Source organism: Dicentrarchus labrax, unplaced genomic scaffold, assembly GCF_905237075.1.
Source record: "Dicentrarchus labrax unplaced genomic scaffold, dlabrax2021, whole genome shotgun sequence".
Classification (NCBI taxonomy): Eukaryota; Metazoa; Chordata; class Actinopteri; family Moronidae; genus Dicentrarchus; species Dicentrarchus labrax.
The window spans coordinates 12,963,466-12,985,923 of NW_026136723.1; the positions used below are offsets into that span (position 1 = coordinate 12,963,466).

General features: G+C 42.0%; 2 protein-coding genes and 1 long non-coding RNA gene across 5 annotated transcripts in view; all 3 read left to right on the forward strand.

Moving 5' to 3' along the window:
* Positions 1 to 3: 3 nt before the first annotated feature.
* Positions 4 to 3,688, forward strand: LOC127357379 (homeobox protein Hox-A2a). Its single transcript, XM_051389549.1, has 2 exons — positions 4 to 2,031; positions 2,622 to 3,688. Exons 1-2 carry the CDS (start codon positions 1,668 to 1,670, stop codon positions 3,347 to 3,349), a joined length of 1,092 nt encoding a protein of 363 aa, XP_051245509.1. The 5' UTR covers positions 4 to 1,667; the 3' UTR covers positions 3,350 to 3,688.
* Positions 3,689 to 7,128: 3,440 nt separating this feature from the next.
* Positions 7,129 to 9,881, forward strand: hoxa1a (homeobox A1a). Its single transcript, XM_051389550.1, has 2 exons — positions 7,129 to 8,198; positions 8,689 to 9,881. The coding sequence occupies exons 1-2, from the start codon at positions 7,592 to 7,594 to the stop codon at positions 9,066 to 9,068; spliced, it is 987 nt and encodes a 328-aa protein (XP_051245510.1). The 5' UTR covers positions 7,129 to 7,591; the 3' UTR covers positions 9,069 to 9,881.
* Positions 9,882 to 10,565: 684 nt separating this feature from the next.
* Positions 10,566 to 22,458, forward strand: part of LOC127357390 (uncharacterized) — a 28,718-nt gene continuing 16,825 nt past the window's right edge. For 2 of the 3 annotated variants that reach the window (XR_007882245.1, XR_007882243.1), the window contains exons 1-2: positions 10,566 to 10,885; positions 13,629 to 13,703. This is a non-coding gene — a long non-coding RNA (uncharacterized LOC127357390). Of the gene's footprint in view, positions 10,886 to 13,628; positions 13,704 to 17,547; positions 17,619 to 22,458 lie in introns of all 3 variants that reach the window. The other variant, XR_007882244.1, reaches the window with a different exon arrangement.

The following is a 22,458-nucleotide window of genomic DNA, read 5'->3' on the forward strand; positions in this document are numbered from 1 at the left end:
AGCTGTCAGACCTTTTGGCGAGTAAGATTGATCGCGCACAGGCTTCCAGGACTCTTTGTTTGGTATATAAGCAACAAACTGAGAGAGGCCTACCACTTCTCTTCTTTCCTCTCTCTTACTCACTAAGCCATCATTATTTTTTTTTTCTTTTGAATGAATGAAAATACAACATGTACTGCTTGACGAAAAACATCCCAAATGTGGCTTTCACAGATTATTCTGGAAGGGCTGTAAAACCACTGCAACACTGCGGGGAAGAACCATTCAATAACACTTCCATCTACATAATAACGCTGCAAATGGTCGATTGTGAACGTGTTTGGTGTTTGCTTCATTGCAATTTCAGGTAGAACTGATACTGGAAATACAGTGAGGTGCCTTTCTCAGCATTGTAGATGCTGTCCTCCCAGTTACCCCTGCTCTAGCCTTGTGGTTTTCCACTCTTAACATGAGGATGAAACCATTCTAAATATTAGGATTATAAAATATATTAAAATAAGCTAAAAAAATTATGGCAGCTTTTGGTTAATGAAAAAAAAAGAACATTAGCAATCACAAAATGAAGAAGTGAAGTCTTTGTGTGTGTGTCCACGCATATGGTCGCGCATGACCTCCTTATAAAATCGACATTTCGTGGAATTAACGAAAACAAAAAAAAAAAGATTTAACATCTGTATCTATAGAGGTAACATTAACAGCCTATAACGAACCTATGCTTGTGAGCGTGCGTGCATACATGCGTGTGATCTGTTTACAAGTGTCTGGACCCTATCTGTAAACGTTAAACAACTGTTATGGGATGAAATGGTCTGGACGTGTCATATTTGTCAGTATAAACCTAATGGATGGGCTTTTTATTGCAACACATGTCAATGGATGCACTGCATATTTCATTATTATGCATCTTTGAAGAATCACATCTATTCTGGAGTCCACACTCACTGAACAGACTGGATTGTTGGGGTTTGCTCCTCTGTCGCAAGCCTCAATATCAGTTTTTTGGGGGATATTTGTTTTTTCACCTTTGAAGCCAGACTCTTGCCTATATGAATAGCTACTGGCGTGAAATGTGTGTGTGTTTGTCTGTGTGTGTGTGTGTGTGTGTGTGTGTGTGTGTGTGTGTGTGTGTGTGTGTGTGTGTGTGTGTGTGTGTGGTGGGGGCGTTCTCGACTGACATCCTCAAACAATACGAGAAAGAGGAGTGCACGAATCCGCGCACCCTAGGCTGGGCTCCTTCCCTGTAATAGTGAGCGTCAGCCATTCTTAAAAAACACATTTTGTAGCTTAGTGGACTGGACTGGAGGGGCAAGAGGAGGATAAACTGAGCGGACAAAGATGTAAATAAAAACAGTCGTCCCCCAGCTGAGCAAGGCGTTCTTCACCAGAGTTTTTGGATCAATCAGGCAGACAGTGGCTTCTTTTGATTAAACCCCAAATTGTCATTGGGCAGAGGTAATCATGTGACAGGCAATTCGGTCCAATTTCAACCTTGTCTCCATGAATTCAATAGTTTAATAGTAGCTCGGTCCCCATACGGCCGTAATCAGTGAAATAGAAAAAACACCACCAGGAGATTTTTTTAATGATTTTTTCTCACTCTTCCTCGCTGAGCCGCAACATTTATAAAAATACGCGTGCAAACTTTCCTCGGCTCTCAGGGAGCGGAGATGAATTACGAATTCGAGCGAGAGAGCGGTTTTATCAATAGTCAGCCGTCGCTTGCTGAGTGCCTGACATCTTTCCCCCCTGTCGCTGATTCATTTCAAAGTTCATCAATCAAGAGCTCGACGCTTTCACGCCCGACACTGATTCCTCCTCCCTTTGAGCAGACCATTCCCAGCCTGAATCCGGGCAGCCATCCGCGGCACGGCCGGCCCAGGCACAGCCCCGACGGATGCAGCCCGCTGCCCACAGCCTCCCTACCCCCGGAGTACCCCTGGATGCGGGAGAAGAAAGCTTCCAAGAAGAACCACCTGCCGACCTCCACCGCTACCACCATCTCCAATGGACCAGTGTGCTTCTCTCCGAAAGGTGGGTGATTTAAAAACACTTAGAGGAAAAAGTGTTTACTATCTGTTGCTAAAATTGCTCAGCACACACTAACAAACAAATACGCATGGAGACGTTTTATTCTTATTTATGGTTATTGCTTTGCTGTGATTGTGTATGAAGCAAGACAAAAAAAAAGTTTGGGTAAAGTTTGGTGATGTAAGATGATTTATTCCCCTAGCCGTAGCAGAGTTTTGATGTGTGACAGTAATGAAGAGTGATGGAGTGCCGTTGCCGAGGAGGGCAGCTGGAGCATTCATTAGTATCCCACACCAGGCTGGACCTCACTGCTTTTATAGTGCACCGTGTTTGCTCCACGCTCATGCTTGGACGTTATTTTATGTGTAAAACAATCTGATGAGTATCTTTATGCTTTAATGATTTTGGGATAAAAAGGTTTACATGCCACAAGCTTGGGTCAGTAGCGCCAGCGGCCATTTTGCTGCAGCGAGTTGTGAGCCACTCTCTAGTGGTTTGTGACAGCCATAATGTTAGATTCATGGGCAGCGGGGGTTATGTAACTGTTGTGTCCTGCGTTTTAATCCCAGGCTACCGTGATGCTTATTTTCCAGGCTCGCCTGAGATTGTGGAGAGCGCCGGGGGAGGAGGGGGCTCCCGTCGGCTGAGGACAGCGTACACCAACACACAGCTGCTGGAGCTGGAGAAGGAGTTCCACTTCAACAAGTATCTGTGCCGGCCGAGGAGGGTGGAAATAGCGGCCCTGCTGGACCTGACCGAGAGGCAGGTCAAAGTCTGGTTCCAAAACCGGCGCATGAAGCACAAGCGACAGACCCAGAGCAAGGAGAACCACAACGGGGAGGGGAAAGGGCCGGGAGCTGAGGACGGCATCCACAGCGACGAGGAGGACGACGAGGCCCCCCTGTACGAGCGGAGCGGGGCCCTGCTGGAGAGAGATACCTGCTCCTTTCAGAACAATTCTCTCAGCTCCACACAGCAGCTCCACAATGGCGAGTCCATGGGCTTTGCTGCTGCGCCGCTGAACAGCAATGACAAAAATCTGAAACATTTTCCCAACCCGTCACCCACTGTTCCGGGCTGCATGTCAACAATGGGCCCAGGCTCGGCATCTGGCCCGGACAATGGCGACAGTCCCCCGGCCCTGGATGTTTCTATACACGATTTTCAACCTTTCTCCTCGGATTCCTGCCTACAGCTCTCCGACGCAGCCTCGCCGAGCTTGTCAGAGTCTCTGGACAGCCCCGTGGACATTTCTACGGACAGTTTCTATTTTTTCTCGGAGTCCCTAACTACAATCGACCTGCAGCATCTGAACTATTAACTGAAATCAATCACAGTAACTTTTCTTTCTTTGGGGACAATAAATATCAGGCTACGGTGGTATTAACTCTGATGTTATTTGTATATTCGGCACATTTATTCTGTTGATATTTGACTTGACGATTAATACAAGGTAAGGATGAAATGAAATCACTGAAATAGCTCTACTCAAACGTGACTTGTAATAACCATAACAAATTGATCTCTTGGAATGGAAATTATGAGTGTATGTGAATAATTATACAATATTAGGCCTATGGAACCTGGTAATTTTTATTTTTGTATAGCGTCCAACGTCTTGGATATTTTTGTTAGAATACAATTAACTTGCTACAATCTCTTTTTCTGGTGTTTTGAGTCGTTTATTTTTCTATTTACAGAGTGGCTATTTGCTTGAATTATTCATGTGGAAAATATGCAAAATAAAGAATAAAGAAATAGGGCATAAAAAGATAGAGACGTTATGCAAATTTAACAACAGGTTGGCAATGAATATAAATAGTTTGGTCCGCGGTGAGCTGTGAGAGCACATACATGTTTGAATTTTACTTTCATTGTAGAATTTAATTTCAACATAATATATTTAGAGATTGATTTAAATGGTTTACTGAAACATAAGCAGTCTGTCTTCTTCTTTTCATCAAATTAATGCGAAGGCAGCCGATTTTCTTATTTAAAACTTTGGTGACCAAACTTTTTTTTTCAAATGTAGTGGAATTACTTTTAAATATCTCCAAATTAACAGATAATTAACAAATTACTGATGCTAAATAGTAGCATTTGTTTTGCTAAAATTACTTTTTTTTTTTTTTTTTAAGAGTTAAACAGAAACGTTTGCACCATTTCATGCTGCCTACAGAACCCCCAACGCAGATCATTTTTCTTTCCACCTTCAAACTTTATACTTTGCAGAGTAAAAGCAAATATGCCCGCATGGATCTTAGCATGACAGGGCTCTTAACATTGTGTGCATGTTGCAGGCAAATACCCCAGCCATGTTTGCCTTCAGGAGCTCATAAATCACTCCGTGGCATGAATGAGACGGACATTAAGGAGACCAATTGTGGCGTAATGTGCACAAATAAAACCCCACTTACATTTTCATACGGGACTCCCCGATTCCTGGGCTAAAAGGGGGCTGAGTCTCTGCATGCGTTTGGTAATAATTCATTTTTATAGCTTGTTTAAACACGGCTCTGGCTCGGCGACAGCGGCAGCATGCAGTAGCTGCCTGCTCAGGTTATGAGGCTGCACTTTTTCCCCGTGTGTTAAAAGTAGCCCAAACTCAAAACAGACTACTCCTGGACTACATATAATTTATCAAACATCGATTTACTAAGAATAGCTGCGAGGAGAGGATCATTATGCAATATTTGGCTTACTTTATCAAGAGAGTTTGTTCGCTTGGATGGGGTTTTACAACATTACTGGGAGCTGGAGAAAGTCTTGGAGTTCAATATAGGGATTATGAATGGCCTTGCTCTATTGTATTGCTCTCGAGTTGACTTATGGGAATCAGTTATTAGCTCATTTCCAGCTTGACTCAATAGGTTATTCCACTACAGCAGCTTTGTGTGTGAGAAACGGCTAAAAACAACCACCGGTTGCGAAGCCGGCCTGCACGGATCGATCCAGAAACGCGCGCGAAATTCACAAAGCTCGAGAGTTCAGCCGCGGTTTATCGAATAATCTGGAAGCCATAAGCAGCCCATCGACTGGCTCAACATTAGCCTACTGGTTAACTGGAGTGTGTGTGTGTGTGTGTGTGTGTGTGTGTGTGTGTGTGTGTGTGTGTGTGTGTGTGTGTGTGTGTGTGTGTTCAAGGAGGGGGGTATAGGGGTAAAAGGCGGAGGCGTGTGTGAGGGGGAGCAGATCCTACACTCCTACACTCCAGCAACCAAGTGACTGACCGCAGGGCCGATATAACCAAATCATTCCGAGACAGCGCGCCTTTTCTGCGCACATGTGTTCACACAAAGAGTCAAGCGAGCTCCAAGGCCTAGAGAAGTTTCCAGGCAAGGCAATGATCCACTGCGCCCACTCACTACTGTTGCAGAGGCAGCTGGGAAGACAGAGAGGAGAGAGAGGAGGGGTGGGTGTTATTGACCCCACTGCGCTTTTTTGCACTGGTGGGAAGTTTGCATCGCCTCTTCACTTCCTTCAACATTCCATGAGCTTTAAATATATAGAACAGATAGGAAACTTTTAGGTTTCAAATTTTAAAGGACGGTCACGTCTATATTTAGCAGGCTACCTATGTTTAGTCTTATTTACATCTAAACTTAAAAGCAGTGGTGGAAGAAGTATTCAGATGCTTTACTTGAGTAAAAGTAGCAGTAACACAGTGCAGAAACACACTCAAACTTTACATTAGGTAGAAGTATTAGCAACAAAATGAAAAAATCTAAAATAAAAGTAATCAATTGGTAGCAGAATGTCCCCTGCTGTGTCACATGTTATATTATCGGATTATTATTACTAATATAAGGTGAAATAAGCAGCATTTTAATAATGCAGCTGGCCGATGTGGTGCTAAATTCTTGGGTAGTTTATGTATCATTTCATACACTTATCATAGGTTGTCAGTGTAATCTCTTAATCTGAAAAGTAACTATAGCTATCAGATAAATGGAGTAAAACGTACAATATTTCCCTTTGAAATATAGTGGAGTATAGGTACAAACTAGCATGAAATAGCCATACCCAAGTAAAGTAGCCTACCTAGTTTAGTTTAGTTAGTAACTGAGCACTTAAGTACTCAGTTACTTTAAACTACCTCCTCAAACGGCACAATGAAGTCTATCACATGTATCATTTAGGCTGTTTTACAACATACGGCCAACGGGGGCGCTCATTCCTCCATGTGATCCTCTCTTCCTTCCTCCTTCTCCCCTCCCCTTTCTTTTCCTTCCTCAGTGAGAGGTTGCCCTGCCATACCGCAGCTCTCCCACGCACCCTCTCCCCCTGCTCTGACTTCTTTTCTTTTTTTTCCAGCGCGGCTTTCCGTGGCCATTAATTTCTCCAACAGCTTTATTTGATGAACTTAACAGGATAATCAGCCCACACTCGCACCTCGGGCTATATGGGCGCATTAGCTCCACGACGGGCTTCGCATTATCAGATCATTTGATCACTATACATGCATAATGAATACATGTGGGAGAGAAATCAGAGTAGATAGCAGACCCTATGACCCTGGGAGAGAAAAAATTAATACCACATCATCTTAATGTTTAATATGTTGTCTTGTCGTTACATCACCTGCGACCTCCCAGCAAGTACAGAAAATCAGCCAAACATTTCTAATGTGACCTTGATGGGGAACAAAGTTAAAAAAAAAAAAAAAAAACTGAACTGAAGTACTTTTTGCATGTGTCAGGAGTGAAACCGTCCTGCCTCTCCCTCACTGTCACCCTGTGACAATATTTGCTGAGCAAATCCCTCGCAGTGTTAAAGCGTGAAACACTTCGCATTGGAATGGGACACTGAAAGCCCACTATAGCCTGTGGCAGTGGCACACACACACACACACACACACACACACACACACACACACACACACACACACACACACACACACACACTCTGAGCTATCCATCCATCCAGGAAAGAATGATACTATTATACATGACATCACGGCTGTTATGCGCGGGCGAAGACAGCCGCACAGAGGGCACGTGCACAACTGCGTGCACGCACACGCACCAACACATACACGCACGCACACCTATTCTCCTCTCGGTTCCAAAAATACCGTACCTGAGGTCAGAGTGCCAGGTCGTCCTCGTGGAGAGGTTGCAGAGGGTGAAACGTTAATCTTTCCCCGGACGGGAGAGCTCACGGCGGGTGGTTGGAAGACGCCGTGTGTGCGGTTCCTCGCTCTTCATGCGACCCCGGAGCCGTCCACCGCCGTCTGCCTCCCAGCTCATTGTTTGCTCGGCCAATACATTAGTGGCGACGCGCGTCACCTTGATCGACGAGCGCCTGGAATTTAAATAGCCACTCAAACACCAATCTGTCACCGGCTAAGGGGATAAGGACAAGTACCTCACTGGCTGACCCGGGCCCACGTGACAGCACCCGTTCATTGATATCGGCCCGTGCGCGCCCCCTCCTTCCCCTGATCAGGACAGAGTATAGGTAAAGGTTGGCACGGTCACTCAGGGTAAGAGGGGAGAGAGGAAGAGATCAGAGGGTGTCTGTAGAGCGGACTGTCCCTCGGCCCCGGTAGAACAATGCTACAATGAGCACCTTCTTAGACTACTCGGTGATGAGCGGTGAAGGTGGCTCGTGCTCTGTCAGGGCTTTCCACTCGGACCACGGGATTACAACTTTCCAGTCCTGCGCGGTTACTGTCAACAACTGCGGGGCCGATGACCGCTTCATGGCGAGCAGGGCTTCCCCTGACGTTATCCCTCACCAGCCGGGGTCATACCAGTCTACTGCGAGCTCGTTGGGTCTTGCCTATGGGGCACATCCGGCCTGCAGCTCCAGCTATGGACCCCAGAGTTTCTGCACAAGCTATAACCATTACGCGCTCAACCAGGAAGTAGACTCCACAGCGGGATTCGCCCAGTGCGGCCCGCTGATGTACTCGGGTAACATTTCCTCCTCCATGGTCTCTCAGCATCGCCAAGGTTACAGTGCCGCCCCCCTGGGTCAGCTGCAGTATGCCCACGCTGCCTATGGCGGCGGGCACGAGCAAACAACTCCTTTTCCTGGGTGCTCGAACCCCCTGTCACCCCTGCACGCAGCTCACCTGGAGGCTTGCTGTTCGCCTCTGTCTGAGAGCGTATCTTCTGCGCAGACTTTCGACTGGATGAAAGTCAAGAGGAACCCACCAAAAACAGGTGGGTGCCAAGCGGTGCCTCTAACAGTGGCATCGAGTGCTAGGTCTGTAAACAACACTGCCTTGTAAGTGATCCAAACTCTTTAAATTGAAGTGATGTCAGACAGCGCCGGCAGATGTCTTCTGTGTGGGACACACAAGAAAATAAACACATATAAAGCCAAGTTGTTGAGTTCAATTTTTACGCTTCAAATCCGACACTTCCTTCCTGATTGTGTCATCTTCATAATTGTGTATTAGGAAAAGACATGGCTGGGGATATTTCTTATTGTATGTTGAAGTTTTATAATATAAGACGTAGAGGATGCTATCTTTTAGTGTTATTTTAGACATATGTCACATGTATTTCAACTGGCTCACATTGATTGACTGCTGCGTAAAAGTTGCTTCTTGCTGCGTAAAAGTTGCTCCCAGGTCTAATAGTGTGTTGTGAGAACATGCAAGGTAACTCTTTTATGCAAGTTCACGTTGATTTGGTTCTCTGTCTACAGGGAGGTCTGGGGAGTACGGTTATGGGGGTCAGCCGAACACGGTCCGGACCAACTTCACCACCAAACAGCTGACGGAGCTTGAAAAGGAGTTTCACTTCAACAAGTACCTGACCCGTGCGCGGCGCGTTGAGATCGCTGCCGCGCTACAGCTGAATGAGACTCAGGTGAAAATCTGGTTCCAGAACCGGAGGATGAAGCAGAAGAAGAGAGAGAAAGAAGGACTGCTGCCGGCCAAAGCTCCATCCTCAGACCCAGTAGAGAGGATTCAAGAGAAAATGGACGATGCGGAGTCAGAGAAGTCAATCTCAGCCCCCTCTACTCCGTCTCCCACATCCTCCACGGTGTCTTCCACGGGGGCTGATCCTTACTCCTCCAACTGAGAACCAACTGCCTCTTTACCTCTTTAGGCCACAGACGGCCTGTATATATCAAAGCTCATACCCAGTGTATCAAAGCCAAAGTCCTGGTTGAAGGATGACAAATTAGGACATTTAGGATGAGTTAATGCACTATTTGGGACTTTGGACAATACGATGGACCATTTCTGAGTTATAGATTTGTTTTATATTGTGTATTGTGTTCAAAAGAACAATGACACTGTTGTCCAAACAAATGTAGGCCATGGTTTTATGTTTGATGTGTCCACGTTCTTTTGAAATCTGACGTTACGCGTTGCGCCATGACCATGGTGGTGCAAAATATGTCCAGTACCTTCCTAACACCTGGTCCTGACCAGTGCTGCTGAACGTGCCAATGTAAAGTCACGAAGTTGCAAACACAGACAAATACCTCAAATGTGCCAAAGATGTGCGCCATAGCCACGACCAGGCTGATTGCGCAGGATGTCGTCAATTAGGCATCACACAATCAACGAGATTGCCTCGTTTATTAATCGTTATAGAGTGCATTGTTATAGTACCCTCCTTAATCACTGTCACCTCTGTCTTTGAGGCCTGTGTGTTTGTGTGGCGCGACTGTCTGAATGTCTATTGTGTGAGATTTGCATGATGCGTAATGCTTTCATGTATTATTAGCGGGGCGCTGAGTTTTATCAGTTGGGGAACCGGTCGTGTATGGCCATGTATGTTCCAGGCTTTTATCTGTTATCTATTTAATCCAGTTGAGCACATACAAAATGTTTTGTCCAGAGAGACGTTTACGGGTCAATCATGTGTATTAAAGTGCGTTTACCTCTAAAACACAATTACTCTGTGTCATTGCTAAGGGGAAGTCTTGGGAGAATTATACTTGACTATGCAGAGGATTTTAAAGCAAATCTCCCATCCAATCCGCCCACAAGACCTTTATTCTACAGACAGGGAAGGAAAGCTCTGTCCGTTTCCCCGTCGTTTGAGAAGCCGCACGTGCTTTTTTTTTTTTTTTACCACTAGAGTATCTCAATATATGCGACCGTGCGCGCTCCCGTCCCTGGGGTAAAGAGTTATTGGCATAATAAAGGCATGTTTATCCACGGAGGAGATGAGAGCGCGGACGTCAGCGTCATTTATGATGACAACCTTATCGAGCCCTCGGCTTATTGAGAGGACAAAAAAGAAACTCTATTGATTAAAACATCGAGGTTAGGCTATTGACAAGGATGGGGCCCCACTGGCCCTGTCAGCGTTAACTCCTCAGTTCCCCAAGTCATACCGAGGTGTCATCATCCCCACCTGATGATAGGATGAACAGTGAAAACTTGCAGCACTGCATGTCATGCAGTCAGATACACAATTTTGCAAGCCTATTATTTTTCGCCAGATTTGTTCATCTGCTCTTTCAGGATATGGAATTTTAAGTAATCATATTGTCTTTAATATGAATTTAAACTATAAGTTGAATATTATTTATTAATATCTATCGATAAGAAAAAAGAAAAACTGAAAATTGTAGGTGAAATATAACTAAACAAAACTTCAAGTTTATAGTCCATAAGTAGCCCATATCTTCTGTCCAACTTTCAAACTAAAAAACAAGGCTTCCTGGTTCTTGTTCTGTTTTAATTCCTGGTGTGCAGGCCGCGAGTCCATCATACCATAAAAGGGCAAAAAACGCCAAAGGAGCCGTGATTAATGAGCAGCGTTCACCTTTACCTTGGATCCACCTGCAGGAGCTGCTCTATTGGAGCGGTGGAGACCTGCTGAGGCTGCAGCGCAGGCTGCTCAGTGTAATTCAGCACCAGCAAACATGGAAAAGGAGAGTAAGTTATGTAGTCAACCTCTGTTTTATTCATCTTCACCTCTAGTATATTCTTTTTCGATATTGTTAATGCGTTGTATTGGATTTTGCTCCATATTCAGAATACTGGCTGCTCTGTATGAAACATGTGACGAGGTTGGGACACTGCAGACACCCTCATTCTGTTGTTAGAGGAGTTGTTTCGGTATAAATACTGAATTATGTACACAGACTTGTTGCTCAAGGGCCTGTTTGTGTTTGTCAGGTCAGTCTGGATGAGGATGAGGTGGAAGATTTATTTCTTTTATTTCAAAAACGTCAAAAGGATGTTTCTTTGTTGTGTATGACAAACTATTTTGTTTTAGCAAATTAATTAATTTTACTGCGTTAATGCTAATGTGATATATGTTTTTAATACTTTAATAGGAGATTGTAAGGCATTATAAGGCAAAACAAAAACCTAGTTAGCTGCTATAGCCTATTATATCAGTAGTTTTGCTTTTTTTGTTTAACTATTTACCAATTTTTAAAATCATTATACCATATGGCTGTTGGGAAAGTTTAGAACAGGCCGGGGAAACCACATGGATTATATTTACAAGGCAGTTTCAAAATAATGTAATTATTTTGTTGTTATGGTCCCACATTATTTTGAACAAAGAAATACATATTTTAAAATCAATTGGTCTGGTTTTAAAGTCCGAGAACGGGTCTAAATAACCTATTAAAACATTTTGTTTTAACACATTTTAACAACCTATTATTTCACGGCGAAAACTCTTAAAAATGTTGTTGACAAATTATAGTTCACATCGAAACTCATGATAATTATTTGGACATAAAAAGATTTTGTAGTAATGGTTTTGAAAAATATTTATTTTACTGCCTAATCTTCATATTTATGTATGACAGCGAGTTTTCTAAAAAGTAATTTTGATTTTGTTTACGACCCTCGATAACATTTTAATCAGCTTATATCACATTTTCACAGTGATTCCTCTAAATCTACACATCTGGTGTCCCTCTGTGTTGCTCGCAATTGCAAATTCCCCTCTGTGCAACAGAAACTGAAAACATTTGGGCAAATAAATACTAATTTGGCCGCAATTTAGAGTTTAATTTCTTTCGTGTGTGTCCCCATGATACAATTTCAGACGTCAAATCAATTTAAATTCAGATAAAATATGTTCTAGTAGAGAGTAACTTTCTTCACATTTGACACAGTTATTAGCTCATTTTTGCGTTTTAGTAAATACAATAAAAGTCTATATCACTGTGTTTCTGGAGTTCCACATAAACCTCCTCAAGGACCCTTGGGTGTCCCCGGACCCCACTTTTGGGAAGCTATGCAGCAGCCACACAGAGTGGATTAGAAACGCAGCTGATCCTCAAAAGAAACCTCGGGGTCAATCCTTGGTCACAGTTTGAGTTTGTTGTCACAGCACCACCCACACCTAAACAACAGTTTACAGACCACACTGGGCAAACAAGCACCTCAACAACGCAGTCACAGTCCAGCTCCGACGGCTGGTTTGACCAAAACACCTCCAGACTCGTTGCTAAATGCAAAAAAAAAAAATGACCGTTTTCACTGGTCCGACCGCCAGAATCTGGCCCCGTGAGGCTGATGGTTCCCATTAGGGCCCTCAGATAAACACATGGACGATGACAGATGTTTGACGAAAACCATTAGGGCTTTGTAAAGGAGGAAAAGATGTTTAAAGCTTTTGACTTTAAGGGGGTGACACAGAAATTAGATGCACAATTCATTTGCTCGTCCTTGATGCGGCCTAAAATAGACGAGCGCCTTGTGCCAACCAGACACTTGTGCCACAGAAATGATGGGAATACAACATGATGCAAAAATGACTTTTTGACTTTGGTCGGCCAAATTAACTTATTGTATGAGCTCTTATAACAACTACGAGTTAGAAATATTTTTTAACAGCGAAATTCTACTTTAACCTACATTTTACTTATAATTTTCCCTTTAGGAGATGGGAAATACACGCCAAAAATTATTATTATTAATTTTTTAAACTTTATAAAAGACCAATAATGCAAATAGGTTACTTCACATGAAATTCAAAAGTGTTTAGCTGTTAAAATATGTACAGCAATTAAAAATTCGAGCTGAAACATGAATACATTTATATATCATATTTAACAAAAGTAATAGGCTATTTAATATAGATATAAAATTACAAGAAAGGTCCATGCCTTATTTAGCCTTATTAAGAAACATATTTCAAATCTTCAAATATCAATATCGAAAATGTGTTTTTTGCGAGAGAAAAAAAAAGAAGATATCTTTGTATCTAAGATTGTTTATTATTTTGAATTCTTTACATGTCCTTCAACATTTTTGCCAAATGCCAGCTAATATAGATAATTGAAATAATTTAAAAAGCATTACATTACTGACAAAGAAATAAGATTCTCCAATATTCAAAACATTTCTGAAAGGCTTCTCTCCTCCACATGGGTATAGTTTTGATGGGTTTCTTTTGTAGTAATAAATTATACAACATAATAATATCTTAATTATAATTCAGCCCTTATATTTAGGGTATGCCAGGGACCATTTCACATCCTTAACTCTTTATTCTCAACCTGAATCCATACTGTTTCACAGGGCGCTGCAATTGGTTAAAGATAAAGTTTTCTGTCTGTGGCTTAATGACAAATCCTTCACCGATTAAATAAATAAATTAAAGATATTACATGATGTATGTATTCCTTAAGACACTCTTTTTCTCCAACAGCTATCAGTGGACAAAGAAAGACGATTTTGCAGAGTTGACAACAAGACTCATAGGTCACCATCTCAGAGTGTACAGGTATTTACTACAGAACCACTGCACACACACACTCTCTCTCACACCCACCCACACACACACACACACACACACACAATTTCAGTGACACAATAGAACGTATGTATATTGAAGTTGTTGGTAAACAAATACAGATACAGGTGCATGAGGATATGAAGGTCAGGGATGAGTTTGTACATGCATGCAGAAAGGCATGCGCGCATGCACACACCCACACACACTGATGATTCTGCCTCCGAACTTGTTCAGTATATCCTAAAAATGTTCTTAGATGTTTATGTGTATTTGTATGCGTGTGAAAAAGACAGCTGAAAGGACCATAACGTTCTGAGACAATTACCTAAAAAGAGAAGGATAGGGAAGTAAATGAAAATGCTTTTACAAGTTCAGAAGCCTGGGTCATTGTACCACCTATGGAAAATATCCATTTGGCATTGTCATCAAACCTTATTGACCAAAGCTTTTCAGGTTCAGCCTCATTTCTTCATTGTAATAGAGAAATCCTAGGTGTCCTAGGACATTATGCAAATGAAAGGTGCAGGGATGTGAACACAAACATAGTCAGTGTGTCCTCGGGCCCTCTATGGTGACACCTGCACTGAGCAGACTGTGCTTTTACTAGTTGTGGTTTGTTTATGGTCAGCTATGGTTCTCTGCCCCAGACAAACACACACATTTTGAATATGCATTTGAAATCTAAACAAAGAAATAGCTGGAAGCCCAGTGAGACAGAGAAACACAGACAGACAGAAGTCACTCATCAGGGTAGTCCAGGTATTGGCACTGTGCTCATTGACCACTCCCCTGTTGTGACTGGCAGCCAAAATGAATTCCTACATCGACAGATGTGCGTCTCCATGTGCCGATAAAGGGACAGAGCCGATAGAGGGATTGACAGTATGATGGAGGAAGAGAAGGAGGGGAAAGAGAGGAGAGATGACATCATGTGGTCAGTGGCTGTTTGTCCTGGGTATGTGTATGATGAAACGGAACAGTAAAGTGTCTTGTAGTGTTTAGAGTGAGTAAAGGTGAGAGATTAGGTGGTAAGTTAGAAGCTGACTTTACACCCACAGCAGAACTCACCTCAAGGAGTTGTCTGCAGTTTTCTTTAAGCTCCTTTTGTCTGTTGAAGCAGTCCTGCTTGGCCAAGCGAGTGACACAAAGACATGTGAACAGACGACAGCACAGCCAGGATGCCTTAGCAGGTCTGAGGCCCAGAGGAAGAGAGAGGACTGGGAGCAGGGCAGTGGTCTAGAGACAGAGGTCCATCCATCACACATGTCCTGACCTCAGCTTGACCCCAGCATGGCAGCCAATGAGGCGCCCTCACCCCCAAAGAAAGCCCCCCACCACACACACACACACACACACACACACACACACACACACACACACACACACACACAGACGAACACACACACACACACACACACACACACACACACACACACACACACAACAGATCGGGTGACACTGAGTGGAGTCTGGATGCTCTTTGTGTTGGCCATTGTTGCTTCCCAGAATCCTTTGTTTTTTACATGACTAATGTGAGCACCAACACCTGACAGACAGGCTGTTCATCCCATCTCTCTCTCTCTCTCTCTCTCTCTCTCTCTCACACACACACACACACACCCCTCAGTCTGAGGGGTGTGTGAATAACCACTTAGGAACATCCTAATCAAAAAGCTGTGGAGGTCAGAATGGCACAAATAAGACAGACGTAGATATGGAAGTTACAGAAACTGTTTAGGCATTTGAGTAAGTGAACAAAAGAAAAAAAACAATTTAACTCAATATTCAAATTTTTCAAAAGAGAAATGTAATTATGTTGGACCTACATGTTTTATCTACATGTACATGTGTGCTCTATTGAGGTATTTTTTAGGACATGCCATGCCTATTTTATTTAATCACAAAAATGTTACCATATTACTGTTAGAAAAAAATGCCAGGCCAGTTGTCCATCTTTATATAACTGGCCACAATCAAACTTTAAATGAAAATGTATTGTACAAAGAACATTATTAGAACACTATCTGCAAACACATTTCTGCATTCTGCAATTCATTACAAATACATGATGAATTTGTGTACAAATAGAGAGGTTTTGATGTCTTAATGAACATAGCAGATATCAAAAACAATTTAATTTTAGACTTAAAGCATTTAATCTATACCATCTCAGCTGAATAGAATTCTATACTAATAATAAAAAAGGTCTCCTGCATAATTACGGCTGGCATACTGTTTAAAAACACCCATAAACAATTACTCTTGCCTATTGTATCTATAGCAGTGCTCTGTTAGTAACTTAAAAATATAATTAGGCTACTCATAACATATTTTTCATTCAAAACTTAATTACATTACTTTACTAATTACGCAAAAATCCTAATTAGTTACATTACTTGATACAGTGCCTTTGTTACTAAGCACAGTTCCATTAGAAGTGCCTTTAAACAAGTCAAACTCCTTCACACCCACACATTGATATTTTCTGTACTTAACAAGTAAACAAGACATTGTAGTTTACCAAGCAGACAGGCTATGGTTAGGAGGCAATAGCTAACGTTAGCTTAGCTCAATGAGAAGTCTTGTTCTCAACTGATGGCTAACTAAGACAACTTCTGAATTATTGGGAGGCCCCTTTTTCCTCTTTTGACAGAGGCTAACCACCTCCCCACCCCAAACTAACACATCCAGTAGTAGGTAGTCTGTGCTCTGGACGCCTAGAGAAGAAACGTCAAATCCCCTACACTATCTTAAAAAAAGAATCATATTAGTCCATGCTGCCAAATGCTTTGTCTCTGTTCATGTCAACCTAGAACAATTAATTAATTAATAATGTATAATTATTCAGTGTAATAATTTGCATATGTCTGATTCTTGTCCTCTTTGGCAAATAAAAGTAAACAATTCACATGTTCTTTTATCTTTCTTTTGGTTCTCTTTCGTAGTCTCATCATTTGTCACAGGCAGTCATAGCTAATATTTACGTTACTGTTTAAAAAATTAAGTTCTAAGATGAAAAAGCCAGCCACTTTATAGTGGATATACTGTGTATTTTCATACACAATTGTACTTTTTGTTATGCTTGTATTTATAATTGTTTTATTGAGCCAAAGAGGTAAGATTAACACACAAAACTAAAACATAATCCCAAACCTTGAACTGCATAGCCAGCAACACACCCAAAAGCCTCTCCTGAGTGCTTGTCAATAAGCGAGTACAGCCTGAGCCAAGCATTTAATATCAAGGACCGGAGCCTTTGGTCTCATGAATAACTAGACAGGTGAAGCAGCACGTGTTAAAATGGCCTCAGGGAGATGATTGTTAACATATCACAGAGAGAAACACCGAATCACAGTCACACAAACGCATACAACTCCAGGGCAGAAAGGAGGTTTCAGCACCTCAGATTAAACGTCTCCATGTCAGGGAGAGTTTGGAGATGTGTGAGCGCTGTGAACTCTGCTCGGGGCGACGTGCAACGATTGTCGGGACGTTTGAGCTCACCTGACACCATTTTACCTGAGAACCACCTGTCAGTCTGCCCCATAGGAAGAGCAATGGTGCTCACGTGCGTCGTGACAGAAGACCACTGGAAACACAATCTGGGAGGGATTAGGGAGCAATTTGTGCGTTAACTGACACAATATGGAGCGCTCAACCTCTTTGATGGTTCATGACAAGAGTTAGCACACCAGGTTACATTACAAGTAATTTTGACTTTTTTGAACAAAAGTTGTTTGTACTTTTTAGTTCTTCAATCTTTTGACTGGTATGTTGGGGCATTTCTGATGTTAATAGCACAAATTGAAATTAACATATTTAAACATTTCAGAGCCATTATATGAACAGCGCCCATCAGAAGCAAAGTTGACTGATCCATACTTGACTGCTTCAGTGGATTTTGTGAGTGTTTTGATGCCAGAAATCCACACACACACACACACACACACACACACACACACACACACACACAGCTGTAAAGTCAGCAGGGATGTTAAAACAGACAGCGTTAATACAGCAGCTTGTTATTGTAAAAAATTTTCAGATGTTTCAGTGACAGATGTAAGGCTTAGTGTAACTCTAAGCCTCTCGTTTGTTCACGCCCCAAGGCGCATCACACTGTGGGAGTCTGAGAGGCAGAGTGAAACTATGCACTGATAGGCTGCCTGTCCCCTTCAGGCAAAGAGCAGTCTAGATTTGAATCTCCAGCACTCGCAACAGTAAGCTTAGCAAGACAAATTGATTCTAAGTGAAATCTGTGAGGGACTGTATGTTTATGGCTGTGTAAACATACTAGATAAAAGCTTCTTATCATGCTGTTGGAGTTGAGACGCTGACAGAGCAGCAGTGGCCATTAGAAAACAAGTGGAAGTCTTCCTAGTTCTTGTTTTCTTTTTGTATTCCAGTCATGTTACTGCACTGTTCTCCTCAGAGGTAATCGCGGCCTCATTTCCCAAATGCATCTTAAAACATCACTATCAAAACTTGTAATCATCTTCATAAAACTTGTATTAATTTTTATTTCATGCAGCTTCTTACATTTAAAAGAGGTGTGTTGGAAAAGTGCTGAAAATAAACATGCTCTGTCAGATGATCAGATCAAGGAATTCTTCCTTCTTCACATGGAAAGGTGTATGTCTTAAGAAATGACCACCAAACTACATTATCTAGTGTTACCCTTGGTTCACACTGCCTACCTGAGCACCAACTGTTTACATCGAGAGCCCATCAGCTGCATGGCTGCTTTTCACCATCCATTTCTCCTAGGAAAAAAAAGGCAGGACCTTGATTCTCTAGCGAAGCGTCGCTGCAGCTGAGACAAGCAACTCAGGCGGGCAGTGTGACTGCTCTGATCTGTTAATATGGGCGCCAAAATAAAAAGCAAGACACACCGCTACGCACTGCTCAGGTAAGCAGTGTGAACGAGCTGTAGGATTGTATTTTTGTGTGTTAAAGTTTCTATCTCCAGAAACTGCCATGTTGTAATGTTGTAACTCAATTTTGTTTTGTTTGACTTGCAGTATTTCCATATTTGCTTGTGTTATTGCATATACTGTATATTGTGTAAAATTGCTTAATGTGCTCCTCAATTAGTTTTATTTATTTGCAACATATTTTCCTAAATGCAACATTGTCAAGGTACCATGGCATTGTTCCGACGGCCCATTATTCTGAAACCCCAGTGGTAAATATTCCATTGGACTGAAAGCCTGTTATTCAACTGACATACTTATTTTACCCTAACCCTAACCCAAACCATGATCCTTTTCTAAACTTAACCACACAAACCATTTCACAACATAACTGTGTGTTTACTATTGCTACCGTGACGACGAATATCACCTGACTTCATCTTGTACTGCACACCAGAAAAACAAAAAGATATTAAGGTAAAAAAAACTCCAGGGAGAATGTGTGTATTTTTGGAACAACTGGTCTCCTGAGCAGTGGGCTTTCGTTCTTGGAATAGACATTTTTGGGACTATTTGGGTTTCAGATTAATTGGCAGTTGTAACATTGGGCAGTCCCAGTTGTCAAAGTGGTGAGGATTTTTTCTTCATTTGCCTGGGTTTTGTATGTTTATTTTGTTTAGTTACAATTATTTGAATTCTGTAATTTGCCATGCACAATGAGTTAAAGTGGTGTTTGGTGCAAAATGGGCAATTAACTTATAAAAATAAATAAAATTACAGTATCCATCAAAACAAACGAGATGCACAGAGCACAGAGTTTTACCCCCCCCCACATTACTTTTAGAAGACAACTTAAATAACTTTTTGTAATCCTTTTAAACTAAGTATTATGCACCCACCATCTCTGCTCTTCTTCCTCCTCCTGCTGATTGGTCTATTATGCCAGAAAGCATATCTCAAGCATTACCATGAAAGTGATGACTGCAAAGTGCTTAGATGGAGAGACATGTTGGCCACCATTTACTGCAGTTATTTTGTTGTGAATATAGTTTTTCTATGTCCTTTGTGAAAGAGTTTCTCATTTCTGACAGTTGAAGGTGAGAGTGTTTATCTGATGACAGAGGCAACACCTGCACAAAATGTTGATGCCACTTCTAGGAAGCTTAACGGACTGTCACCACTGGATCTGAGGCTAGTTATTAGTTTGTGCTTGAGGGTAGTGTCTGTGTCAAGTATCAAGTAAGCTTAGTTTACTTTCCCATACTTTCACCCAGTAACCCTTTGTACTATAGAAAGCTCTGAGTGTTTATAATATTTTACCTGGGTTGTGTTGTTGTAAGTGTCATTGTCATATATACATGTTTTACAGGGTACACCTGTATATCTAATAGAAATCCTGTACAAAAGCTGAACAAGTTTTTCACACTGTATCAGAACTCTGTGTTGTTGTAAGTTTTTTTTCCAAAATTATAAACTTCTTATAACCAGGAAGAATTTAGAATTCTATATAATTCAATAATTTCAATACTAAAATGTAACTAGCCATCAGTTTCTTAGAGACATTTATTGTATTTTCCTGTTTTCGACAGGAGCCACTTGACCCTATAGATATCAATAAATTGACTTAACCCAAGTGAGGCTTAACATACCTTCAAAATGCACGTACAGACGTAAACATAAGATTGTCTGACTCAGGTACTGGAGAAAAATTGTTAAACTCACCAGAAACCACATTCTTTTAGCATCAACCAGCAAAAGAAAATGAATAGCAATGCAGACCCATGTGCTTTGAGCATGTACTTTGTGTCCATTGTATAAGAGTGCTTTGTGTGTGTGTTAAAGCAAGCTGACCTCTCCAACGCCACATGCTCACCTGCAGACAGCTGGACAGTCACCGTCAACACCCCCCTCCTTTTACTCCCCCTCGCTCGTTATCATTTGAGCTCCACAGAGACTCTTCTAATGACAGCGCTTGTCTATAACGTCGCCGTCACGGCTCGTGTACGTGTGTGTGTGTTTGTGCACTCGTAAGGGTGCATGTTTGCCCTGTAATGACAGCGGCTGTCTATAACAGCTCGTCCTGGCAGGGATCATTCGGTCCCCCCTCTCTCCCACGTCCGCTGTCCGGTGTCACCCGTGTCCGGGTGGACGATGATGTGATCTTTAGTCCCCTCTGCGATCCATAGACTGGCATTTGGCTCAGGGAGCGTTCCCCGGCCCTGACATGCATGCTAAAGCTTGCCGCTGTTCTGCCGATATCCCCCTGCCTGCCTTACCTCCCCCAACAGGAAGTTAACGCCAGCCAGCGCAATATTCCGACAGGCAGCATTAGATACTAAAGTGGCAGTTAGCCACTGAAGTTCGAGCCCCTGTAGGGAAAAGTATAGACGGTTTGTGCGTATGCATGAATGTGTGGTGCATTGTGTCTTTTCATTGGCTGTTGAATGTTACTTGTATTAGGCCAACGATTTAAAGTAGCTTACTATCATTATTTACCCTCAAGCTAATGAGGCCCTACCTCAAAGATATACGAAAAGAAATAAAAATTAGCAAGCACAGCATAGCTGCAAATGGTAGGTCATTGGAAAAACTAACATCATGTATGAGCCTAGTGTCACTGAGGCCGGATTCCCGGTTGAGACAAGGGGTTAACGGGTGTACCAGCGCCAAAGACACCCACCAGAAACTTGTAGAAGAAAACACAAGCGACCCATGCTGACCAATGAAAGTTCTTCTTAACCCTTACGGTGTAACCTTGTAATGCAGAACTATACACAAAGGTAAGATTCCAAAGTAGCCTATGCAGATAGTAGCCATCATTTTAAATTTTGTCCAAATTGCTGTTAAATCAAAGAATGTTCTATTGTTAGCCTTGTTTTGGAGCTACGTTAGCTTATTCAAGCTAACAACAATGTGATTTTGGATTTTTGAATGCTTTGACTTAGTGTTCAAGTTTTCTGTCTCTTGTGTTCTCAAATTATTGTAAATTTTTGTTAATAGCTATTAGATATAAGTTTAAATCAAATTCAAATTAAAGATGGGGTACATGATTCTAGGTGTCAGATTCTAATCCAATACAAATAAATCTGGTGGTTGTACACAGCCCCTGGCTCTGTAAATGGGAAATAAACAAAGTGGACTGAATGGAGCTACACAACACTAACTTGTTATTCCATGCCAAACATAGTATTTCCAGCAGGTGAGATTGCGTCTGACACGGACAGTCTCCTCTTGTGTGCTACATGTACGAAATGTCACATGACAATGTCCAGATCAGTTTCTCTGACCATTGTCAGTTCATATGAGAAAACAGCTGTCGTCAACATAAAGTAAAACTTGTCACAGGACTGGACATACTTAATTTAAAGCTGAACTTTGGGAAGGTCTGTCCATTCATTTTCTGTATCTTCTTATGTTGATCAAGGTCATGTGAAGAACCTTTCTCAACATGTCCTGATCTAAGAGGAGGGTACACCCTAGACAGGTCATCAGTCTATCCCAGGCCCAAGTGAGAGTTCAGTTCAAAAAACAACTTTTAAGTAAAGACTTATCCCCATTGACAATTATGTTTAAAATAAAAAAGGAAGAAATTCTCTTATGTATTGTCACTTTAAAGATTAGTTCCTCTAAGTTCATATGTGCATGGCCATAGAAAGTCTCTATCTTGACCCTTATTAGCTTATTGTATTGACATGTGTGGGTTCTGTTTTATGTGTCCGTGTTTTCTATCTCTAATGTAGGCTTATATGCTCTTTGGTGTGCCATTCGGTGTGTGTTCTGGCTGGTGTGTGTGGTCCTGAGGGACTTGCTGCGTCCACTCCTGCATTGAT

Bases quoted from the DNA above. Each gene is read 5' to 3' on its own strand.
- LOC127357379 (XM_051389549.1), top strand. From the start codon at position 1,668: ATGAATTACGAATTCGAGCGAGAGAGCGGTTTTATCAATAGTCAGCCG. The intron at 2,032-2,621 runs GTGGGTGATTTA...CTTATTTTCCAG, and splicing joins AGTGTGCTTCTCTCCGAAAG to GCTCGCCTGAGATTGTGGAG.
- hoxa1a (XM_051389550.1), top strand. From the start codon at position 7,592: ATGAGCACCTTCTTAGACTACTCGGTGATGAGCGGTGAAGGTGGCTCG. The intron at 8,199-8,688 runs GTGGGTGCCAAG...CTCTGTCTACAG, and splicing joins GAGGAACCCACCAAAAACAG to GGAGGTCTGGGGAGTACGGT.